This window comes from Hypanus sabinus, chromosome 15 (assembly GCF_030144855.1).
Source record: "Hypanus sabinus isolate sHypSab1 chromosome 15, sHypSab1.hap1, whole genome shotgun sequence".
Classification (NCBI taxonomy): domain Eukaryota; kingdom Metazoa; phylum Chordata; class Chondrichthyes; order Myliobatiformes; family Dasyatidae; genus Hypanus; species Hypanus sabinus.
Window position 1 is genome coordinate 87,770,733 of NC_082720.1, and position 22,427 is coordinate 87,793,159.

A 22,427-nucleotide genomic window follows, 5' to 3' on the forward strand; every position below is an offset into this window, starting at 1 on the left:
TCTGCTCTTCAGGATCTTGGGTGTCACCAGCTGAAATACAATTGATGTTTCCCCTCTGCCCTTTTAAGGGAGAGTGTTTGAGAGACTCAGTCTGTGAGAGGCCGGTGAGTCATTGGGTCTGAATTCCCTCGTCATGATTCCTGTCTGTGGATCCACTGGGTTTGGAGAATGAATAGTTGGCAGTAACTTCCCATCTGGAGAACTCACAACATCCCAAAATGGACTGTCAACAAAAATGTCCATTAATAGGGTAAACACCCAGACTTTTAAATATTTATTTAGAGATAAAGTGGCTCTTTGAGCAACCCACTGATTTAACCCTAGCAATTTAACAATGACCGATTAACCTGCTAACCGGTACGTCTTAGGACTGTGGGAGGAAACTGGAGCACCTGAAGGAAACCCACACTGTCTAGGAAGGAAACTTGCTTACAGAGGACACAGGAATTGAACTCCGAACTCTGACGCCCCGAGCTGTTTACACGTCACTCTAACCCTTACACTACCATGGCAACTTTTTTGTCCTTTTGTGGCAGCCGTACAATGCAATTTATTAAAAAATTACTATAACTTACTGTTAGAAATGTATTATTTTTTTAAAACAGCTGAAATTTGTCCAACCTCTCCTTACTGCTCATACCCTGTAATCCTAGCAGCATTCTGGCGAACCTCTTTTGCACTGTCTCCAAAGCCTCCAAAACCCCTCTCTAAAAGCCCCTCTCTGATGGGGTGACCAGGACAGACGTGCTTGTGATGGGTTGTAGCAAAGGGTGGTGGGATTGCTTCCTGGGGCAGATTGTTTGACTTTTCATTTACTTGGAGATGTCGCATGGTAACGGGCCCTTTTGGCCTAACGAGCCTGGCTGCCCAATTACACCCATGTGACCAATTAACCTTGTGTCTTTGGACTGTGGGAGGAAACCAGAGCACCCGGAGGAAACCTATGTGCTTACACGGAGGATGTGCAAACTCCTTGCAGACAACAGCGGGAACTGAGCCGCAGTTGCTAGTGCTGTAAAGCATTCCACTAACTGCTTCGCCACAGTGACGTACCGTTAGTTTGGCGAGCACCCCAGAATCGGAATCTCATTTATGATCTCTGACATGTCATGAAATTTGAAGGCAGAAGTGCAGTTCAATACATCAAAAAAAAATTACTGTAGGATGTGCACTGGATTCCAGTTAATCATCGGCACCAGTACATTTTGGCCCAATTAAGTTGCTGCCCCAGTTAGCTGAAGTTTCATGGAAATAGTTTAAAAAAAAATATAAGAAAGACAAAGTACCATTTAACTGAGTAACATTATGTATTTAAATGAAATACAGAACAAATTAGAACACTACCAATAGTACTGTATTAGTTCCGAATAGTTATCAGCAGGGGAATGCGACAGAGTACACTGCTGTGTTCTTTTGATTGACAGTAAATGATCAAAATCAGCAAAGACATCCAGTGCAGGTAATAGACCGTCTTCATACAATGCTTTCAATGATTGCCTCCTCCAAGTACTTATTTTAACAGCATGAATGTTGATATGTTAATTCTTTGTCGTTCTGAAGTTGTTGAAGTAGTGAAATCATTTCACTGTCACTCCGAACTGTGTCTGGCATCCTCAAGCCCAAATGCTTGAGGACACCGAATTCCCAAACCAAAAGCCGTGGATGAACCAGGAGGTACGTCATTTGCTGAAGGCTCGATAGACAATAGGTGCAGAAGTAGACCACTCGGCCCTTCGAGCCTGCACTGCCATTTTGAGATCATGGCTGATCAATTACTATCAATACCCTGTTCCTGCCTTGTCCCCATATCCCTTGATTCCCCTATCCATAATATACCTATCTAGCTCCTTCTTGAAAGCATCCAGAGAATTGGCCTCCACTACCTTCCAAGGCAGTGCATTCCAGACCCCCACAACTCTCTGGGAGAAGAAGTTTTTCCTTAACTCTGTCCTAAATGACCTACCCCTTATTCTCAAGCCATGCCCTCTGGTACTGGACTCTCCCAGCATCTGGAACATATTTCCTGCCTCTATCTTGTCCAATCCCTTAATAATCTTATATGTTTCAATCAGATCCCCTCTCAATCTCCTTAATTCCAGCGTGTACAAGCCCAGTCTCTCTAACCTCTCTGCGTAAGACAGTCCAGACATCCCAGGAATTAACCTTGTGAGTCTACGCTGCACTTCCTCTACAGCCAGGATGTCCTTCCTTAACCCTGGAGACCAAAACTGTACACAATACTCCAGGTGTGGTCTCACCAGGGCCCTGTATAAATGCAAGAGGATTTCCTTGCTCTTGAACTCAATTCCCTTTGTAATAAAGGCCAACATTCCATTAGCCTTCTTCACTGCCTGGTGCACTTGCTCATTCACCTTCAGTGACAGATGAACAAGGACTCCGAGATCTCTTTGTATTTCTCCCCTACCCAACTCTACACCGTTCAGATAATCTGCCTTCCTGTCCTTACTCCCAAAGTGGATAACCTCACACTTATTCACATTAAACGTCATCTGCCAAGTATCTGCCCACTCACCCAGCCTATCCAAGTCACCCTGAATTCTCCTAACATCCTCATCACATGTCACAATGCCACCCAGCTTAGTATCATCAGCAAATTTGCTGATGTTATTTTTTATGCCTTCATCCAAACCATTAATGTAAATGGTAAACAGCTGTGGTCCCAATACCGAGCCCTGTGGTACCCCACTAGTCACCACCTGCCATTCCGAGAAACACCCATTCACCGCTATCCTTTGCTTTCTATCTGCCAACCAGTTTTCTATCCATGTCAATGCCTTCCCCCCGATGCCCTGAGCTTTGATTTTACCCACCAATCTTCTATGTGGGACCTTATCAAATGCCTTCTGAAAATCGAGGTACACTACATCCACTGGATCTACCTTGTCTAACTTCCTGTTTACATCCTCGAAAAACTCCAATAGATTAGTCAAGCATGATTTACCCTTGGTAAATCCATGCTGGCTCGGCCCAATCCTATCACTGCTATCTAGATATGCCACTATTTCATCCTTAATGATGGACTCTAGCATCTTTCCCACCACCGATGTCAGGCTGACAGGTCGATAGTTCTCTGTTTTCTCCCTCCTCCTTTTTTAAAAAGTGGGATAACATTAGCCATTTTCCAATCCTCAGGAACTGATCCTGAATCTAAGGAACATTGGAAAATGATTACCAATGCATCCACAATTTCCAGAGCCACCTCCTTTAATACCCTAGGGTGCAGACCATCTGGACCTGAGGATTTGTCAGCCTTCAGTCCCATCAGTCTTCTCATCACCGTTTCCTTCCAAATGTCAATCTGTTTCATTTCCTCTGTTATCCTATGTCCTTGGCCCATCCATCTGGGAGATTGCTTGTGTCTTCCTTAGTGAAAACAGATCTAAAATACTCATTAAATTCTTCTGCCATTTCTCTGTTTCCCATAATAATTTCACCCAATTCATTCTTCAAGGGCCCAACATTGTTCTTAACTATCTTCTTTCTCTTCACATACCTAAAAAAAGCTTTTGCTATTTTCCTTTATATTTCTGGCTAGCTTGCATTCGTACCTCATTTTTTCTCCCCGTATTGTCTTTTTAGTTAAGTTCTCTGGTTCCTTAAAAACTTCCCAATCATCTGTCCTCCCACTCACCTTAGCTCTGTCATATTTCCTTTTTTTTAATGCTATGCAATCTTTGACTTCCTTTGTCAACCACTGTGGCCCCTTTCCCCCCTTTGAATCCTTCCTTCTCTGGGGGATGAACGGATTTTGCATCTTGTGCATTATTCCCAAGAATACCTGCCATTGTTGTTCCACTGTCTTTTCTGCCAGGCTATCCGTCCAGTCAACTTTGGCCAGCTCCTCCCTCATGGCTCCATAGTTTCCCCTGTTCATCTGCAACACTGACACCTCCGAGCTGCCCTTATCCTTCTCAAATTGCAAATAAAAACTTATCATATTATGATCACTACCTCCTAATGGCTCCTTTACTGCAAGATCACTTATCAAATCCTGTTCATTACATAACACTAAATCCAGAATAGTCTTGTCCCTGGTCGGCTCTTGTACAAGCTGTTCCAAGAATGCATCCCATAGGCACTCTACAAACTCCCTATCCTGGGGTCCAGCACCAACCTGATTCTCCCAGTTCACCTGCATGTCGAAATCCCCCATAACTACTTCGACACTACCTTTGCCACATGCCAATGTTAACTCCCTATTCAACTTGCACCCAATATCCATGCTACTGTTTGGTGGCCTGTAGACAACACCCATTTGAGTCCTTTTGCCCTTACTGTTCCTCAGTTCTATCCACACAGACTCTACTTCTCCTGACCCTATGTTCCCCCTTGCAAAGGACTGAATCTCATTCCTCACCAACAGGGCCACCCCACCCCCTCTGCCCACATTTCTGTCCCTACGATAGCACGTATACCCTTGTACATTCATTTCCCAGGTCTGATCTCCCTGCAGCCATGTCTCCGTTATCCCAACAACATCATAGTTACCCATTCGCACTTGGGCTTCAAGCTCATCCGCCTTATTTCTGACACTTCGTGCATTCAGATATAGAATTTTTAACCCATTTCTCCTCTCTCTGTTTGAATCGCTGCCTATTGTGCTTAACCCAGCTCCCTGAACTCCCAACAGGCTATGCGCCCTTAGAATTTTGTTGTCCTTCCTAAATTTACTTATTCTTTCAACACATTTAACTCCATGTTCCGTCAGACCAACCCTCTGTACACGAGTCCTCCTTATCACTTGTTCTGCCCCACCTTCCTCTACTACACATTTAATATTCTGGAACCGTGTAGTCCCCACCTGTCCTTTATTCTTCCTCTCGCTATCCTCCCTCACATTCTGGATCCCCGCCCCCTGCAAATTTAGTTTAAACCCCCCCCCCCCCCCAAGAAGCACTAGCAAACTTCCCTGCAAGAATGTTAGTACCGCTCCAGTTCAGGTGTAAGACTCGAATCTGTGGCATTCGAGTCTGGCAGCCCAGGCCTGTACCAGAAAACCAGGTATGATTTGCGGAGGATGATTCCAAGGGTGTAGAGACAATTCTGAGTGAGGCTGGAGGTGACATCAGATGCACGGCAACTCTGGCAGGGTATGCAAGACAGTACTTCCTACAAAGAGAAATTCAATAGCATGAATGGCGGTAATGCTTCATTACCAGATGAACTCAACACCTTCTATGCCCGCTTTGAAAGGGAGAACACAACTACAGCTGTGAAGATCCCTGCTGCACCTGATGACCCTGTGATCTCCATCTCAGAGGCCGATGTTACTCTGTCTTTAAAGAGAGTGAACCCTTGCAAGGCGGAAGGTCCCGATGGAGTACCTGGTAAGGTTCCAAAAAACTGTGCCAACCAACTAGCAGAAGGATTCAAGGACATTTTCAACTTCTCACTGCTATGGGCAAAAGTTCCCACTTGCTTCAAAAAGAAAACAATTATACCAGTGCCTAAGAAGAATAATGTGGGCTGCCTTAATGACTATCACCCAGTAGCACTCACATCGACAGTGATGAAATGTTTCGAGAGGTTGGTCATGACTAGACTGAACTCCTGCCTCAGCAAACACCTGGACCCAAAAGGATAAGACGAAGGAACACATACCAATCCTCACAGAGGGATCAGAAGTGGAGAAAGTGAGCAGCTTCAAGTTCCTCGGTGTCAAGATTTCTGAGGATCTAACCTGGTCCCAACATACTGATGTAGTTATAAAGAAGGCAAGACAGCGGCTATACTTTATTAGGAGTTTGAAGAGATTTGGCATGTCAACAGATACACTCAAAAACTTTTATAGTTGTACCGTGGAGAGCATTCTGACAGACTGCATCACTGTCTGGTATGGAGGGGCTACTGCACAGGACTGAAAGAAGCTGCAGAGGGTTGTAAATCTAGTCAGCATCTTGGGTACTAGCCTACAAAGTACCCAAGACATCTTTAAGGAGTGGTGTCTCAGAAAGGCAGCGTCCATTATTAAGGACCTCTGGCACCCAGGGCATGTCCTTTTCTCTCTGTTACCATCAGGTAGGAGGTACAGAAGCCTGAAGGCACACACTCAGCAACTCAGGAACAGCTTCTTCCCCTCTTGGACACTACCTCACTTTTTAATAGATATTATTTCTGTTTTTGCATGATTTTTAATCTGTTCAATATATACTGTAATTGATTTACTTATTATTTTATTTTGTATTTTTCCTTCTATAATGTATTGCATTGAACAGCTGCTGCTAAGTTAACAAATTTCACGTCAGGTGCTGGTGATAATAAACCGGATTCTGATTCTGAAACCGCAGTGAGCGAGACTTGTGTATTGTCTTACTGCTCATTTCTTGCCAGCTGTCAATGATAAAAGCCATGTCTTTTTAAACACAAACACATGTAGATGATGCTATTTAAGACTTTGCTGTAAGCACGGTGCAGTATCTAATGGCCAGGCAACTGGCGCCAGGTAGAACCTGTTCAGCAACAGTCTGCCGCCCAATTCCGTGCCAAGTAAATGAAGGCAATCTCAGCTTTTTTTCTCTGTAAATATTTGATCTTTAAATATTGTCCCAAATAAGTAGCTGCCCCAATTAACTGGAGTCCACCAGCTGATATTTGTCTAACCTCTCCTTAGCTCATGCCCTCTAATCCAGGCAGCATCCTGGTAAATATGCTTGCACCCTCTGTAAAGCCTCAACATTTTTCCTCTAATGGGGCAATCAGACCTGATGTGGGTTGTAGCAAATGATAATGGATTTATTGCTGGAACGGACTGTTTGACCTTTTATTTATAGTTACAGTATGGTAACAGTTCCTTCTGGTCTAACGAACCCACGTCACCCAGTTAAAGTCATAGAGCACGACAACACAGAGACCGGTCCTTCAGCCCATCAATCCATGCCAAGCCATTAATCTGCACTGAGACCACCCACGTACCTAACCAAATTTCTCTTAAATATTGAAATCATCCCCACATCCACCATTTCCACTGGCAGTTCCGCACTCTCACCACCCTCTGAGTGAAGCAGTTCCCCCTCAGCTTCCATTTAAACATTTCACCTTTCACCCTTAACCCTCTAGATGTAGTGTCACCCAACCTCAGTGGGGATAAAAGTCTTCTTGCCTTTACCCTATCTATAGCCCTCATAATTTTGTATAAATCTCCTCTTGGACTTCCACGATCTAGGGAATTAAGTTCCTATGTTACATCCAGGTGACCAATTAACCTCCTAAACCAGCAGCCGGTGATCACAGGGAGAATGTCCGAACTCTTTACGGACAGTGGCAGGAATTGAACCTGGATTGCTGGTGCAGGTATAGCATCACACTAACAGAGATGCTGCCATGACACCCCCGTGTTTTGAACTCAAGCAGAACCATTATTTTATATTTTTAGACATCAATTTGAAATCATACTTCTGTTCTCCTTTCGTATTTTTGTCAGAATCTTTGTCCTTGTTTTCTCTAATTATGTATCAGGCTGAATACACTCTGGTGCACACAAGAGATTCTGCAGATGCTGGAAATCCAGAATAGCGCGCACAAAGTGCTGGGTGAACTCGGCAGGTCAGGCAGCGTCTAAGGAAATGAGTAGATAGTTGATATTCAGGCTGAGGCTCTTCATCAGCACTGGACTGGGAGGGGGATGATTCCAGAACAAGAAGATGAGGGAGGGGAAGGAGTACAAAGTAGATGGTGTTAGGTGAAGCCAGGTGGGTTGGGGATGCACTTTGGTAGCGGTGCCAAAGAGTCAGTAATGAGAGCTTATCTGTGAAACCTGATGGCAGAGGGGAAGAAGCTGTTCTGAAAATATTGGGTGCGTCTTCACGCTCCTGTACCTCCTCTCCAATGGCAGTAAAGAGAAGAGGGCATGTCCTGGGTGGTGAGAATCCTTAGTGATGGATGTCACCTTCTCGAAGTACCGCCTAGAGAAGGTTGTTGTGACACCACTCAACCAGCTGATGTATCTCACTCCTGTACACCATCTTGTCACCATATGAAATTCTGCCAACAATAGTTGTATCATTAGCAAATTTAAAGGTGGTGTTTGAGTTGTGGCTAGCCACACAGTCATTGGCGTAGAGGAAGTCGAGCAGTGGGCCAAGCACGCATCCTTGAGGTGCGCCAGGGTTGATTGTCAGCGAGGGGGATGTTATTTCTGGGGTCTCTGTTGAGGATCCAGTTGCAGAGCGAAGTACAGAGGCCCAGGTTTTGGATCCTGTTGATTAGAACTGAGGGTATAATTGCATTGAAAGCTGAGCTGTAGTCAATAACCAACAGCCTGATGTAGGTATTACCATTGTCCAGGTGCTCCAAAGCCAAGTGCAGAGCCAGTGAGATTGTACACGTCCAAGATATGTTGACATTGGAGAGAGCCAGAGATGTTTCACAAGAGTGATCCCAGGAATGAAAGGGTTAATGTATCAGGAGCATTTGATGGCTCTGGGTCTGTACTCCTGGGATCTAGAAGAATGGGTGGGGGGAATTACATTGAAATCTACTGAATATTGAAAGGCCTAGATAGAGTGGATATGGAGAGCATATTTCATATGGCGGGGGAGTCTAAGACCAGAGGGCACAGCCTCAGAATAGAAAGATTTCCCTTAAGAACATACTTGAGGAATTCTTTAATCAGACGGTGATGAATCTGTGGAATTCATTGCCACAGACAGCTGTGGAGGCCAAGTCATTGGGTATATTTATAGCGGAGATTGATAGGTTTCTGATTATTCAGGGCATCAAAGGTTATGGGGAGAAGGCTGGAGAATGCGGTTGAGAGGGATAATAAATCAGCCGTGATGGAATGGCGGAACAGACCTGATGGTTCTGAATGGCCTAATTCTGTTCCTACGTCTTGTGGTCAAAGAGCCACGGATAGAGTGGACAGCCAGTGCCCTTTTCCCAGGGTGGCAGTGGCTAATATGAGGAAACATCCATTTAAGATGATTGGAGGACAGTATATGGGGGGATGTCAGAGTGTGGTGGGTGTGGGGAATACTCTGACAGGGATGGTGGTAGAGGCAGGTACATTAGGGACGTTTAGCAGACTCTTAGATAGACACATGGATGATAGAAAATTGGAGGCTATGTGGGAGGGAAGAGTTGGATTGATCTTGTAGGTTATAAGGTCGGCACATCGTGTATAGTGTTCTATTTGCTATAGTCTGTTTGTCTTCCCAATTGTTTCCCGAATCTGTGAGCTAACCTTCAAAGATTGTTGTACCTGGACACCGAGTCCCTCTGAGCTTGCACATTTCAATCATTCTAGCTACCACCCTTCTGCAATTGGAAACCGTTTCCATGGTAATAGTTACCAAGGAAGCATTTCAGACATGAATATTTGACAAACTGTCCATCTAATTAGCTTTCTCTCTGCTGCCCTAAAAGCTTGCTTATTGCACCTTCAGTCTCTGTGGTGTGAATGCCTACAAAATGCTCTGAATTATTCGCACAGGTTCCTCTGATACGTCACCTTGCCCACCGAAGAGGATAGGGTCAGTGACACAGGGAGGGTTATCACCTGGAAATTACCCTCTAGGTTACATTACACCCCAGTCTGAATACGTATCCCATTCCTTCATTGTCACTCAAGACAATACGACACAAATCACGACCCTCAGTCCAACCGGTCCATGCTGGCTGACTTGGCCACTTGGTTGGTCCCAATTTCCTGCTTTGGACCCCTATCCCACCAGCCCACTGCCCCTTCATGTACCTGTTGAAACACTTCTATAGACTCTTAGAGCACTACAGTACAGAAACTGTCCCTTTGTCCCATCTAGTCCATGCCAAACTGTTACTCAACCTAATCCCATTGTCCCACATCCCTCCTTCCCATTTCCATCCCTATCCAGAGCTCTTAAATGTTATAATGTCCACTGCTTTCGCTGGTAGCTCATTCCACACTCTAAACTAGTTTAAGACCTAATAAACCTTTCCTCTGGACACTTTGGTCAGCAGGAATGAGTTGGGCTGAAGGGCCTGTTTCTGAGCTGTATATCTATATATCTGTCCAATGTTCTTTAAGCATTGGAAGTGTACCCATCTCAATCACCTGGTCTGGCAGCTCATTGTGTATTTAGGTTGCCCTGCAAGTCCTTTTGAAATCTTTCCCCTCTCACCTTAAACCCAGGCCCTCTAGTTTTAGAGTCTCCTGCTGTGAGATGTGAGCATAATGCAAGCAATGGAAGGTCAACCATGTTCCTGACTGATGGTGGGGCAAGTTTGAGGGGTAATTGGCCTATTCTAATTACTCATGCACAGAGTCCCTTGTCATTGGATCACGTGACCCTACAGAGGGTAGTCAAGACTGCGGAGAGGATCACCGGAGTCCACCTCCCCCGTTTGTGACATTTACTGGCTGTGTGGCAGATGAAGGGCCCAAAGCATCATTGAGGATCCGGACCACCCGTCCCACAATCTCTTTGACCCATTCATCAGGAGGGGCATACAGGAGCATCAAGATTTGGACTGCCAGTCTGGGTAACGGCTTCTTCCCCCTGGCTGTGGGACCAATGAATACCCTGTCACCACCGAGGTCTGCAACACAACGGGCTGTTTACTGTTTACCTGTGCTGTGCTGTACATGAATTTTGTGGTAATATTTTGTTTTATGTGCTGTGTGTGATATGTCTTGTGGGTGCACCGTGGTCTAGAGGCACCTGACTGTACGTATATACACCACAAACAAAACAATGTGCCAAATGAGGGTAGAAGCAAAAAGTAGTAAGGTGAAAAGTAAAAGTGGCAGGCAGGCAAATCCAGGGCAAAAAGCAAAAAGAGCCACTTTTCAACATAATTGTATAAGGGTTAAGAATGCTGTAAAAACAAGCCTGAAGGCTTTGTGTGTCAATGTGAGGAGCATTCGTAACAAGGTGGATGAATTGAATGTGCAGATAGTTATTCATGAATATGATATAGTTGGGATCACAGAGACATGGCTCCAGGGTGACCAAGGATGGGAGCTCAACATCCAGGGATGTTCAATATTCAGGAGGGATAGACAGGAAAGAAAAGGAGGTGGGGTAGCATTGCTGGTTAGAGAGAAGATTAACACAATAGAAAGGAAGGACATTAGCTTGGAGGATGTGGAATCGATATGGGTAGAACTGCATAACACTAAGGGGCAGAAAACGCTGGTGGGAGTTGTGTACAGGTCACCTAACAGTAGTCGTGAGGTTGGGGATGGCATTAAACAGGAAATTAGAAATGCATGCAATAAAGGAACGGTAGTTATAATGGGTGACTTCAATCTACATATAGATTGGGTGAACCAAATTGGTAAGGGTGCTGAGGAAGAGGATTTCTTGGAATGTATGCTGGATGGTTTTCTGAACCAACATGTCGAGGAACCAACTAGAGAGCAGACCATTCTAGATTAGGTATTGAGCAATGAGGAAGGGTTAGTTAGCAATCTTGTCGTGTGAGGCCCCTTGGGTAAGAGTGACCATAATATGGTGGAATTCTTCATTAAGATGGAGAGTGACGTAGTTAATTCAGAAACAAAGGTTCTGAACTTAAAGAAGGGTAACTTTGAAGGTATGAGACATGAATTAGCTAAGATAGACTGGCAAATGATACTTAAAGGGTTGACGGTGGATATGCAATGGCAAGCATTTAAAGATCGCATGGATAAACTACAATTGTTCATCCCAGTTTGGCAAAAGAATAAACCAGGGAAGGTAGTGCACCTGTGGCTGACAAGGGAAATTAAGGATAGTATCAAGTCCAAAGAAGAAACATATAAACTAGCAAAAAAAAAGCGGCACACCTGAGGACTGGGAGAAATTCAGAGACCAGCAGAGGAGGACAAAGGGCTTAATTAGGAAAGGGAAAAAAGATTATGAGAGAAAGCTGGCAGGGAACATAAAAACTGACTGTAAAAGCTTTTATAGGTACGTGAAAAGAAAAAGATTGGTCAAGCCAAATGTAGGTCCTTTACAGTCAGAAACAGGTGAATTGATCATAGGGAACAAAGACATGGCAGACCAATTGAATAACTACTTTGGTTCTGTCTTCACTAAGGAGAACATAAATAATCTTCCGGAAATAGTAAGGGACCGAGGGTCCAGTGAGATGGAGGAACTGAGGGAAATACATGTTGGTAGGGAAGTGGTGTTAGGTAAATTGAAGGGATTAAAGGCAGATAAATCCCCAGGGCCAGATGGTCTGCATCCCAGAGTGCTTAAGGAAGTAGCCCAAGAAATAGTGGATGCATTAGTGATAATTTTTCAAAACTCCTTAGATTCTGGATTAGTTCCTGAGGATTGGAGGGTGACTAATGTAACCCCACTTTTTAAAAAAGGAGGGAGAGAAAAACCGGGGAATTATAGACTGGTTAGTCTGACATCGGTGGTGGGGAAAATGCTAGAGTCGATTATCAAAGATGTGATAACAGCACATTTGGAAAGAGGTGAAATCATCGGACAAAGTCAGCATGGATTTGTGAAAGGAAAATCATGTCTGACGAATCTTATAGAATTTTTTGAAGATGTAACTGGTAGAGTGGATAGGGGAGAGCCAGTGGATGTGGTATATTTAGATTTTCAAAAGGCTTTTGACAAGGGCCCAAACAGGAGATTAGTGTACAAACTTAAAGCACACGGTGTTGGGAGTATGGTATTGATGTGGATAGAGAATTGGTTGGCATACAGGAAGCAAAGAGTGGGAGTAAACGGGACCTTTTCAGAATGGCAGGCAGTGACTAGTGGGGTACCGCAAGGCTCAGTGCTGGGACCCCAGTTGTTTACAATATATATTAATGATTTAGACAAGGGAATTAAACGCAGCATCTCCAAGTTTGTAGATGACACGAAGCTGGGCGGTGGTGTTAGCTGTGAGGAGGATGCTAAGAGGATACAGGGTGACTTGGATAGGTTAGGTGTGTGGGCAAATTCATGGCAGGTGCAATTTAATGTGGATAAATGTGAGGTTATCCACTTTGGTTGCAAGAACAGGAAAACAGATTACTAACTGAACGGTGGCCGATTAGGAAAAGGGGAGATGCAATGAGACCTGGGTGTCATTGTACACCAGTCATTGAAGGTGGGCATGTAGGTACAGCAGGCGGTGAAAAAGGCAAATGGTATGTTGGCATTCATAGCAAAAGGATTTGAGTACAGGAGCAGGGAGGTTCTACTGCAGTTGTACAAGGCCTTGGTGAGACCGCACCTAGAATATTGTGTGCAGTTTTGGTCCCCTAATCTGAGGAAAGACATTCTTGCCATAGAGGGAGTACAGAGAAGGTTCACCAGATTGATTCCTGGGATGGTAGGACTTTCATATGAAGAAAGACTGGATCGACTAGGCTTATACTCACTGGAATGTAGAAGATTGAGGGGGGATCTAATTGAAATGTATAAAATTCTAAAGGGATTGGACAGGCTAGATGCAGGAAGATTGTTTCCGATGTTGGGGAAGTCCAGAATGATGGGTCACAGTTTAAGGATAAAGGGGAAGCTTTTTAGGACCGAGATGAGGAAAAACTTCTTCACACAGAGAGTGGTGAATCTGTGGAATTCTCTGCCACAGGAAACAGTTGAGGCTGTTCATTGGCTATATTTAAGAGGAAGTGAGATATGGCCCTTGTGGCTAAAGGGATCAGGGGGTATGGAGAGAAAGCAGGTACAGGGTTCTGAGTTGGATGATCAGCCATGATCATACTGAATGGTGGTGCAGGCTCGAAGGGCCGAATGACCTACTCCTACACCTATTTTCTATATTTCTATGACAGTAAACTTGCAGTCAGATAATGTTGCAGGTTAAGCCTGTCTTCTTGCTGCAGGACCAGTTACTTGGAGCTATGGAAGTTATCTTATGGTCTTAAACAATCCCCAGAGAATGAAATGCCAAGTAGTTGATTCAGGTTCTTGCCCTTGGCTTCAATCATTTTACCCAAAGCAGACCCCGGAGGGATCTAACCCCTTCAATAATAAAATCTGTAGTAATACTAAACACAGAACAGTACAGCACAATAGAGACCCTTTGGCCCACTATGTTGTGCTGATCTTTTAACCTACTCCAAGATCAATCGAACCCTTCCCTCCCACATGGCCTCCATTTCCTATCATCCATGTGCCTATCTACGAGTCTCTTTAATATCCCTAATGTATCTGCCTCTATCACTAACCCTGGCAGGGTGTTCCACACACCCACCACCTTTTAAATCTACTCATCTTTTTTTTTCCCTCCAGACCTGCCCAAAACGTCAACAGTACTCTTTACCACAGATGCTGCCTGGCCTGCTGGGTTCCTCCAGCATTTTATGTGTGTTGATTGGATTTCCAGCATCTGCAGATTTCCTCTTGTTTGTGCTTCATTCCTCCAATCACCTTAAAATATCCCCCTCAACCCCATTTTCCATTCCCCTGCCTTCTTCCTGTAACCTTTGACATTCTATCCATCTCCACTTTTAATATACCTATACATTGGCCTCCATAGCCATCTGTGGCAATGAAGTTCACAGATTCCACTCTCCAGACCTTTCAATATTTGATAGGTTTCAATGAGACTCGCCCACCCCACTCGCACCATTCTTCTAAACTTAAGTGAGTACAGGCCCAGAGCCATCAAATGCTCCCCGTACGTTAACCCTTCATTCCTGGAATCGTACTCATGAACTTCCTCTGAACTCTCTCCAATGCCAGCACACCTTTTCCTAGATAAGGGGCCCAAAACTGCTCACAATACTCCAAGTGTGGTCTGACCAATGCCTTACAAAGCCTCAGCTTTACATCCTTGCTGTTATATTCTCGTCCTCTTGAAATGAATGTTAACATCACATTTGCCTTCCTCACCACTGACTCAACCTGCAAATTCTCCTTAAGGGAATCCTGCATCTTTGATTTCTGAATTTTCTCCCCATTTAGAAAAAAAGTCAATGTCTTTATCCCCTGTACCGGAGTGTATGGCCAGACACTTCCCGACACTGTATTCTATTTGCCCAATCTCTCAATCTGTCTAAATCCTTCAGTGACCTCTCTACTTCCTCAAAACTACCTGTCTTCGTATTGTCTGCAAACTTGGCCACAAAACCATCAATTCTGTCATCCAGATTATTATAACAGGAAAAGAAATTGTCCCACCACTGCCCCCTGTGGCACACCTCTAGTCACTGGCAGCCAACCAGAATAGGCCCCCTTTATTTCCACTCTTTGCCTCCTGCCAGTGAACCAACTTTCTATCTACGTTTCTATCTTTTCTGAAATACCATGGGCCCTTATTGTGTTAAGCAGCCTCACGTGCGGCATGTTGTCAAAAGCCTTCTTCAAATCCTTGGAAGCAACATCCACTGACTCTCCTTTGTCTATCCTACTTGTTATTTCCTCAAATAATTCCAACAGATTTGTCGGACCAGATTTCCCCTCAAGGAAAGCCCCCATTTCCACCCAGGGTAAATGTGCCTGTCTGACACTTGATCCATGCTATGTATCATCTTGTGCACCTCTCGTCCTCCTTCACTCCAAAGAGAAAAGCTCTGACTAGCTCAGCATCTCCTCATAAGACCACCTCTCTAAGACAGTAGAGTAGCCTTCAGTGAGAAAGGGTTTCGGTAAACAAGTCTTGCTACAACAATGTCGGGTTCTTGTGAAACCACGTCTGGAGAACTGTGAACAGGTCTGATCACATTTTCTCCTCCTTAAGCCATCACCCCTCCTGGGTCACAGGCCACCAGCAGTCCTCTGCCCTGGGTCCGTCTCTCAGTTCTTCAGGGTGTACGCCATTGATGGTCCTTCCTCTCCCAGGGATGAAGTTTTTGGAGTTTCTGTTGCTGGGTTTTTACAGGATGGGGTTGCTTGGCCTCCTTTCACAGCCGGGTCAGTGCAGTTCTAATCACCTATCCCAAAGAGAAATATACATAAAGCATTAAACATGGAGCAGGGACAGGCACCTCAGCCCACAGCTCACCAAACTGATTAAATTAGTAATTAAATGCTGAACTAAACGAATTCCTTCTGCCTACCAGTGCACATCCCTCGGTTCTCTGCACATTCCTGTGCCTACACTATGGAGGGGTACAGCAGGGCTCTTTCCACTGAGTGACCCACACACGCAGTGCTGGAGAAACTCAGCGGGTTAGGCTGCGTCGATGGAAAAGAGTAAACAGTCGAAGTTTCAGGCCGAGACCCTTCGGCAGGACTGAAAATAGGATGAGAAGTCAGAGTAAGCGGGTGGGGTGGGGGAGGAGGAAGTGGTGGGTGATGGGTGAAATCGGAAGGGGGAGGGGTGAAGTAAAGAGCTGGGAACTTGATTGGTGAAAGAGATACAGGGCTGGAGAAGGGGGTCTCTAACAGAGGGTAGAAGACCATGGACGAAAGGGAAAGGGGAGGAGCACCACAGGGAGCTGATGGGCAGGTAGGGAGATGAGGTGAGAGAGGGGAATGGGGGAATTGTGAAGATGGGGGGTGGGGGCAATTACCGGAAGTTCAAGAAAGGGACGTTCATGCCATTGGACAGAACGTAAGGTATTGATCTTCCGACCTGAGAGTGGCCTCATCGTGCCGGTAGAGGAGGCCATGGACTGGCATGTCAGAACAGGAATGGGAAGTAGAATTGAAATGAGTAACCATCAGGAGATCCCATTCTTTTTTCTGGCGGACAGAGCGTAGGTGCTCGGTGAAGCATTCTCCCAATCTATGTTGGGTCTCACTGACATTCAGGAGACCACTGGGAGCATAGGATACAGTAGATTAGTGGTTGCCAACCCCTCGATCGCGATCGACTGGTCGATCTTTGAGACTTTCCCAGTTGATCTTGAAAAAAAAAAGAAAAATAAATACACAAATACTGTTGAGAGATTGTTTCCGGGTTGCGGGGTTTTAGTTCCGTTCTTTCTGCCCAGTGCGCATGCGTGAGGCTCCCCCGCACTACACAGTGTACTTCAGTGGTCCCCAACCACCGGGCCGGGAGGAAACAATGTCAGTCAGCTGCACCCTTCCTCATTCCCTGTCAGCCGACTGTTGAACTTGAACCCACACGAGATCATCAGGTGACTAAACGCAGTGATACCCTCGCGCCAGGGATCACCGGTTGGCCTCTGGCGGCCGGTGGGAAGTGCCATTGCTATTGGGCTGGAGAGCTGCCTCTGAACCTGTTCACCACACCAGATGTTCGTGGGGAACCCGGTGCTAAAATATTCGCTGATGACCTAATTCAGATTCAGCGTTTCGTAAGTATCAGAGCAGCTACCTCGCTGTGATCTACTGAAACAAACGTTTGTCGGCTAATAGATCCTACGGGAGGCGGGCGGGCGGGCGCTCTATCGCACTCCTCGCTCGGTGGGTCGCTGTGACCGCCGCGGCCCCGGCACGGGAACCTCGGCCCTGACCTTGTCCTCTCACCCCACCCACGACCAGCTGCACCTGGCGGCAGGGGGGGGGGGGGGCGGGAGGCTGTCTAATGAGGCAATGTCTCAAAACTGCTTCAGTACCCAGAATCCAAGCACCCAGCACTTAAAAACGAACCCGCTGAGATTTCTCAGTGGAAAACGTGAGCAAGCGGGAGAGAAACCGAGAGCCACGAAAACTAGAATAGACTGGACATCGTTGTATTCCGGTCGTGTTTAACACCCCCCCCCCTCCCCCCACCCCGCACCCCCGTTGGCCGGTCCGCAAGAATATTATCAATATTAAACTGGTCCGCGGTGCAAAAACAAAACGATGGGTACCCCCGGTGTTTATATATTATTTCTACTTCTGGGTTGCGGGGTTTTACTTCCGGGCTTTTCTGCCCTGGTGCGCATGCATGTGACTAATTGATGTGGGGTCGATCTTGCCTTTCACTAAGGCCGAGGTAGGGGATTTTGGGCTTACAAAGGTTGGAGAGCACTACAGACCGACGGGTTGAAGTGTCACTTCACCTGGAAGGACTGTTTGTGGCCCTGAATGGTAGTGAGGGGGGTGTAGGGACAGTCGCAAGGATGGGTGCCAGGAAGGAGATCAGTGAAAGTTATGAATGGACAAGGGAGTCGCGTAGGGAGCGATCCCTATGGAAAGCAGAAAGTGGGGGGGGGGGGGAGGGAAAGGTGGTTTGTGGTGAGAACCCATTGGAGAGTGGGTCTAGGAAAATTATGTGTTGGACATGGAGGCCAGTGGTATGGTAGGTGAGGACAATAGGAGCCCTATCACTGGTGGGGTGGCGGGAAGATGGGGTGAGGGCAGATGTGCGTGGAATGGAAGAGGTGAGGGTGAGGGCAGTGTTGATGGTGGAGGAAGATGTCCTTTTCTTGAAGAAGGAGGACATCTCATTAGATATGGTGTTTGTTTTTCTACTGAGTTTGAGTGAGACTAGATAGAAGTCATGGGTTAAGGGTGAAAGATGAAATATTTAGGGAAACAGAGGGATCTTCACTCAGAGGATGGTGAGAGTGAGGAACAAGTGGTAGGCACAGGTTTGACAGGTACATGGATGAGAGGGGTATGGGGGGCTTTGGGCCAGGTGCAGGTCAATGGGACTGGGATGGTACAGCATGGACTAGATGGGCTGAAGGTCCTTTTCTGTGTTGTAGGACTCTGTCAAAGAGCCTATTAAATATTTCATTCATGTTTGCCCCCCCCCCCACCTCCCCTGGCAGTGCTTTCCAGGCACCCACCAAATTGTGTGTGTGTTTCCAAAAAACTTGCCCCACACAATTCTTAAACACTTTCCTCTGATGAGCTTGTGATGGAGTGCAGCAAACCTCAACCGCACCCTCCCCAAAGGTTCAACGTCCTTCCTCTAGTGTCACGGTCAGAGCTGATGAGCTTGTGATGGGGTGCAGCAAGGGATAATGCAATACACAGCAGAACAGGCTTCCGGCCTTCGACCGTGCCACACAGTAATGCCCCGATTTAATCCTAGTCTAATCACAGGACAATCAACCCATGTCTTTAGAATATGGGAGGAAACCCATGTGGTCATAGGGAGGAACGAACAGACTTCTTACAGACAACGGTGGGAATTGAAAAAGAGGAAATCCACAGATGCTGGAAATTCAAACAACACACACAAAATGCTGGTGGAACGCAGCAGACCAGGCAGCATCGATAGGGAGAAGCACTGTCGACGTTTCGGGCCGAGATCCTTCAGGACTAACTGAAAGGAAAGCTAGTAAGAGAAGTAACTATCTTTCCTTTCAGTTAGTCCTGATGAAGGGTCTCGGCCCGAAACGTCGACAGCGCTTCTCCCTATCGACGCTGCCTGGCCTGCTGCGTTCCACCAGCATTTTGTGTGTGTTGCATGAATTCCCAGCATCTGCAGATTTCCTCGTGTTTGCTAAAGAAAGCTGTGCATTATTTGTCAGGTGTGCATCGAAACCTGCAGTGAAATGCATCCTTTGCATCAATGACTGGCACAGTCCAGGGATTTACTGGGTCGGTCTGTAAATGTTGCCATGATTCTGGTTCAAACATAGCAACTTGTTAACCCTAACCCGCATGTCTTTGGAAGCAGAGCACCTGGAAGAAACCCACGTGGTCATCGGTAAGATGTGCAGACACCTTATGGGCAGTGGCAGATATTCTTACAGTGGATGGTGTAAGGTTTTGTGCTACCAAGCAAACCCACTGGGGGCAACCCGCAAGTGTCAATCACCAACGTAACATGTCCACAATCTACCAGCACCTAATCCGTACGACTTTGGACCGTGCGAGGAACCCAGTGCGCTTGGAGGAAACCCGTTCAGTTACGGGGAGAACGTGCAAACTCCTTACGGGCAGTGGTGGGAATTGAACCGCGATGGCTGGCGCTGTAAGATGTTGCGTTAGGCGCCCCTTTCAAAGGCCCCTTGCGCCGCAAAGTCTTTGGGTGGTTTGTTGTACGTTACCCCTGTGAGTAATGTTTTGTGTGTCTCTTTCAGGTACCAGATACACACGGGCCTCCAGCACTCCATCATTCGGCCTAGACAGCCGAACTGCCTGCCCCTGGACCAGGTAACGCTGCCCCAGAAACTGCAGGAGGTGGGCTACTCCACGCACATGGTCGGCAAGTGGCACCTAGGCTTCTATAAGAAGGAATGCCTGCCCACCAGGAGGGGCTTTGACACGTTCTTTGGCACTCTGACGGGCAGCACGGACTACTACACGTATGACAACTGCGACGGCCCCGGGGTGTGCGGCTTTGACCTGCACGATGGTGAGAACGTGGCCTGGGAGTACAGTGGCAAGTACTCCACCACCCTCTACGCCCAGAAGGTGGCCAAGATCCTGGCGTCGCGGAGCCCTGCCGAGCCCATCTTCATCTACGTGGCCTTTCAGGCCGTCCACACGCCCCTGCAGTCGCCCAAGGAGTACATCTACCAGTACCGTTCCTACGGCAACGTGGCACGCCGCAAGTATGCCGCCATGGTCACCTGCTTGGACGAGGCTGTCAGAAACATCACCCTGGCCCTCAAGCGGTACGGTTACTATGACAACAGCATACTCATCTACTCGACGGACAACGGGGCCCAGCCCTTCACAGGGGGCAGCAACTGGCCGCTGCGGGGCCGTAAGGGGACGTACTGGGAGGGGGGCATCCGAGGGGTAGGCTTCGTCCACAGCCCCCTGATCGAGAAGAAAGGGAGGGTGAGCAGGTCGCTGGCCCACATCACCGACTGGTACCCCACCCTGGTCTCGTTGGCGGGCGGTAATCTGAGTGGGGTGAGTCCTCCCCTGGACGGGCACAACCTCTGGCCCACCATTAGCAGGGGCAAGAAGTCTCCTCGGAGAGAGATATTGCACAACATCGACCCCCTGCACACCCCGGCTAGGTCCGGCTCCTGGGAAGAGGGGCAGGGCCTCTGGAATACTGCAATCCAGGCTGCCATCCGGCAAGGAGACTGGAAGCTGCTGACAGGAGACCCTGGCTACGGGGACTGGATACCCCCTCAGACTCACCCCAGCCTGCCCGGCACTTGGTGGAACCTGGAGCGGCAGAGGATGGGGCACCGGCAGACCGTCTGGCTCTTCAACATCACGGCCGACCCCTACGAGAGGGAGGAAGTGTCTGCCCGCCACCCCGCCGTGGTCCGCAGGTTGCTGGCTCGCCTGGCCCACTACCACAGGACTTCGCTCCCTGTGCGCTACCCAGCCGACGACCCCCGGGCTAACCCTGAGCTCCACGGCGGTGCCTGGATGCCCTGGGCTGGGGAGGACGAGGGGGAGCCGCAGGGAGACGCGGTCAGCAGAGCGGGAAAGAAGAAGCGGAAGTCGTGCAAGATTTGCAAGCTGAAGTCTTTCTTCAAGAAGCTCAACAGGAGGATAATGTCGAATCGGATCTAGGGAGGGCTGTGGTCTGTAGACCATGGGCCCAGAGGCAGCATGAACTGTGAACCATGCCTGGATGTACCAGCACACAGACATTAGCAACATCTGCCTCCCCTACTCCTGAGACCCTCTGAAGCCCCTTCTAAATCTGAGTCCCTTATGCACTCAGAGACCATTTTACTAGGTATACTGCTGGTTAACATAAATCTGTAATTGGCCAATCTTGTGGCAGAAACTGAATGCATAAAAGCATGCAGACATGGTCAAGAGGTTCAATTGTTGTTCAGACCAAACATCAGAATGGGGAGGAAATGTGATTTAAGTGACTTTGACCGTGGAATGATTGTTGGTGCCAGATGGGGTGGTTTGAGTATCTCAGAAACTGCTGATCTCCTGGGATTTTCACGCACAACAGTCACTAGAGTTTACAGAGAACAGGGTGAAAAATACAAACAAAAATCCAGTGAGCGTTGTTAATGAGAGAGGTCGGAGGAGAATGGCCAGACTGGTTCAAGCTGACAGGACGGTGACAGTAACTCAAAAACCACATGTTACAGTGGTGGTGTGCAGAAGAGCATCTCTGAATGCACATGTTAGACTAGTGTTCACCAACTTTTTTAAGCCCAAGGTCCCCTACCTCGGGCTTAGTGAAAGGCAAGATCAACCCTAAACTGGTTAGTCACACGCATGCGCACCGGGCAGAAAAGACAGGAAGTAAAACCCCGCAACCTGGAAGTAGAAATATTGCATAAACACCAGGGGTGCCCACCGTTTTTTGCACTGCGGACTAGTTTAATATTGACAATATTCTTGCGGACTGGCCGACGGGGTGAGGGGGGTGAATACGGTGAAACTTGAAGCAGGTTCCTTATGTCCAGTCTATTCCGCAATTTAGTTTTCGCAGCACTCGGCACTTAGCTGCTGTCCCGCGCCGCTCACGTTTTTTTCCGCTGAAAAAACTCAACGGGTCCGTCTTTAAGTGCAGGGTGCTTGGACTCGGTACGGAAGCAGTTTTGAGGGCTTCATTGCCTCATTAGACAGCCTCCTGGCCTGAACGCCTGCCTCCCGCTCGCCCACCAGACGTCTTGGCCAGGTCTGGCTGGTCATGGGTGGGGTGAGAGGACAAAGTCAGGGCCGCGGTGGTCGCAGTCCGGAGAGAGCAACCGACCGAGCGAGGAGAGCGACAGGACGCACCCCCCCCCCCCCCCG

The 22,427-nt window shown here is 47.3% G+C and overlaps 1 protein-coding gene across 1 annotated transcript in view; it reads left to right on the plus strand.

Annotated features, from left to right (window-relative positions):
• LOC132405677 (arylsulfatase I-like) overlaps window positions 1-21,481 on the plus strand; it is a 30,067-nt gene extending 8,586 nt beyond the window's left edge. The window contains exon 2 of the mRNA XM_059990684.1: window positions 19,832-21,481. Coding sequence (XP_059846667.1) covers window positions 19,832-21,233 — 1,402 coding nt within the window. The 3' untranslated portion in view covers window positions 21,234-21,481. The remainder of the gene's footprint in view (window positions 1-19,831) is intronic.
• Window positions 21,482-22,427: the final 946 nt, after the last annotated feature.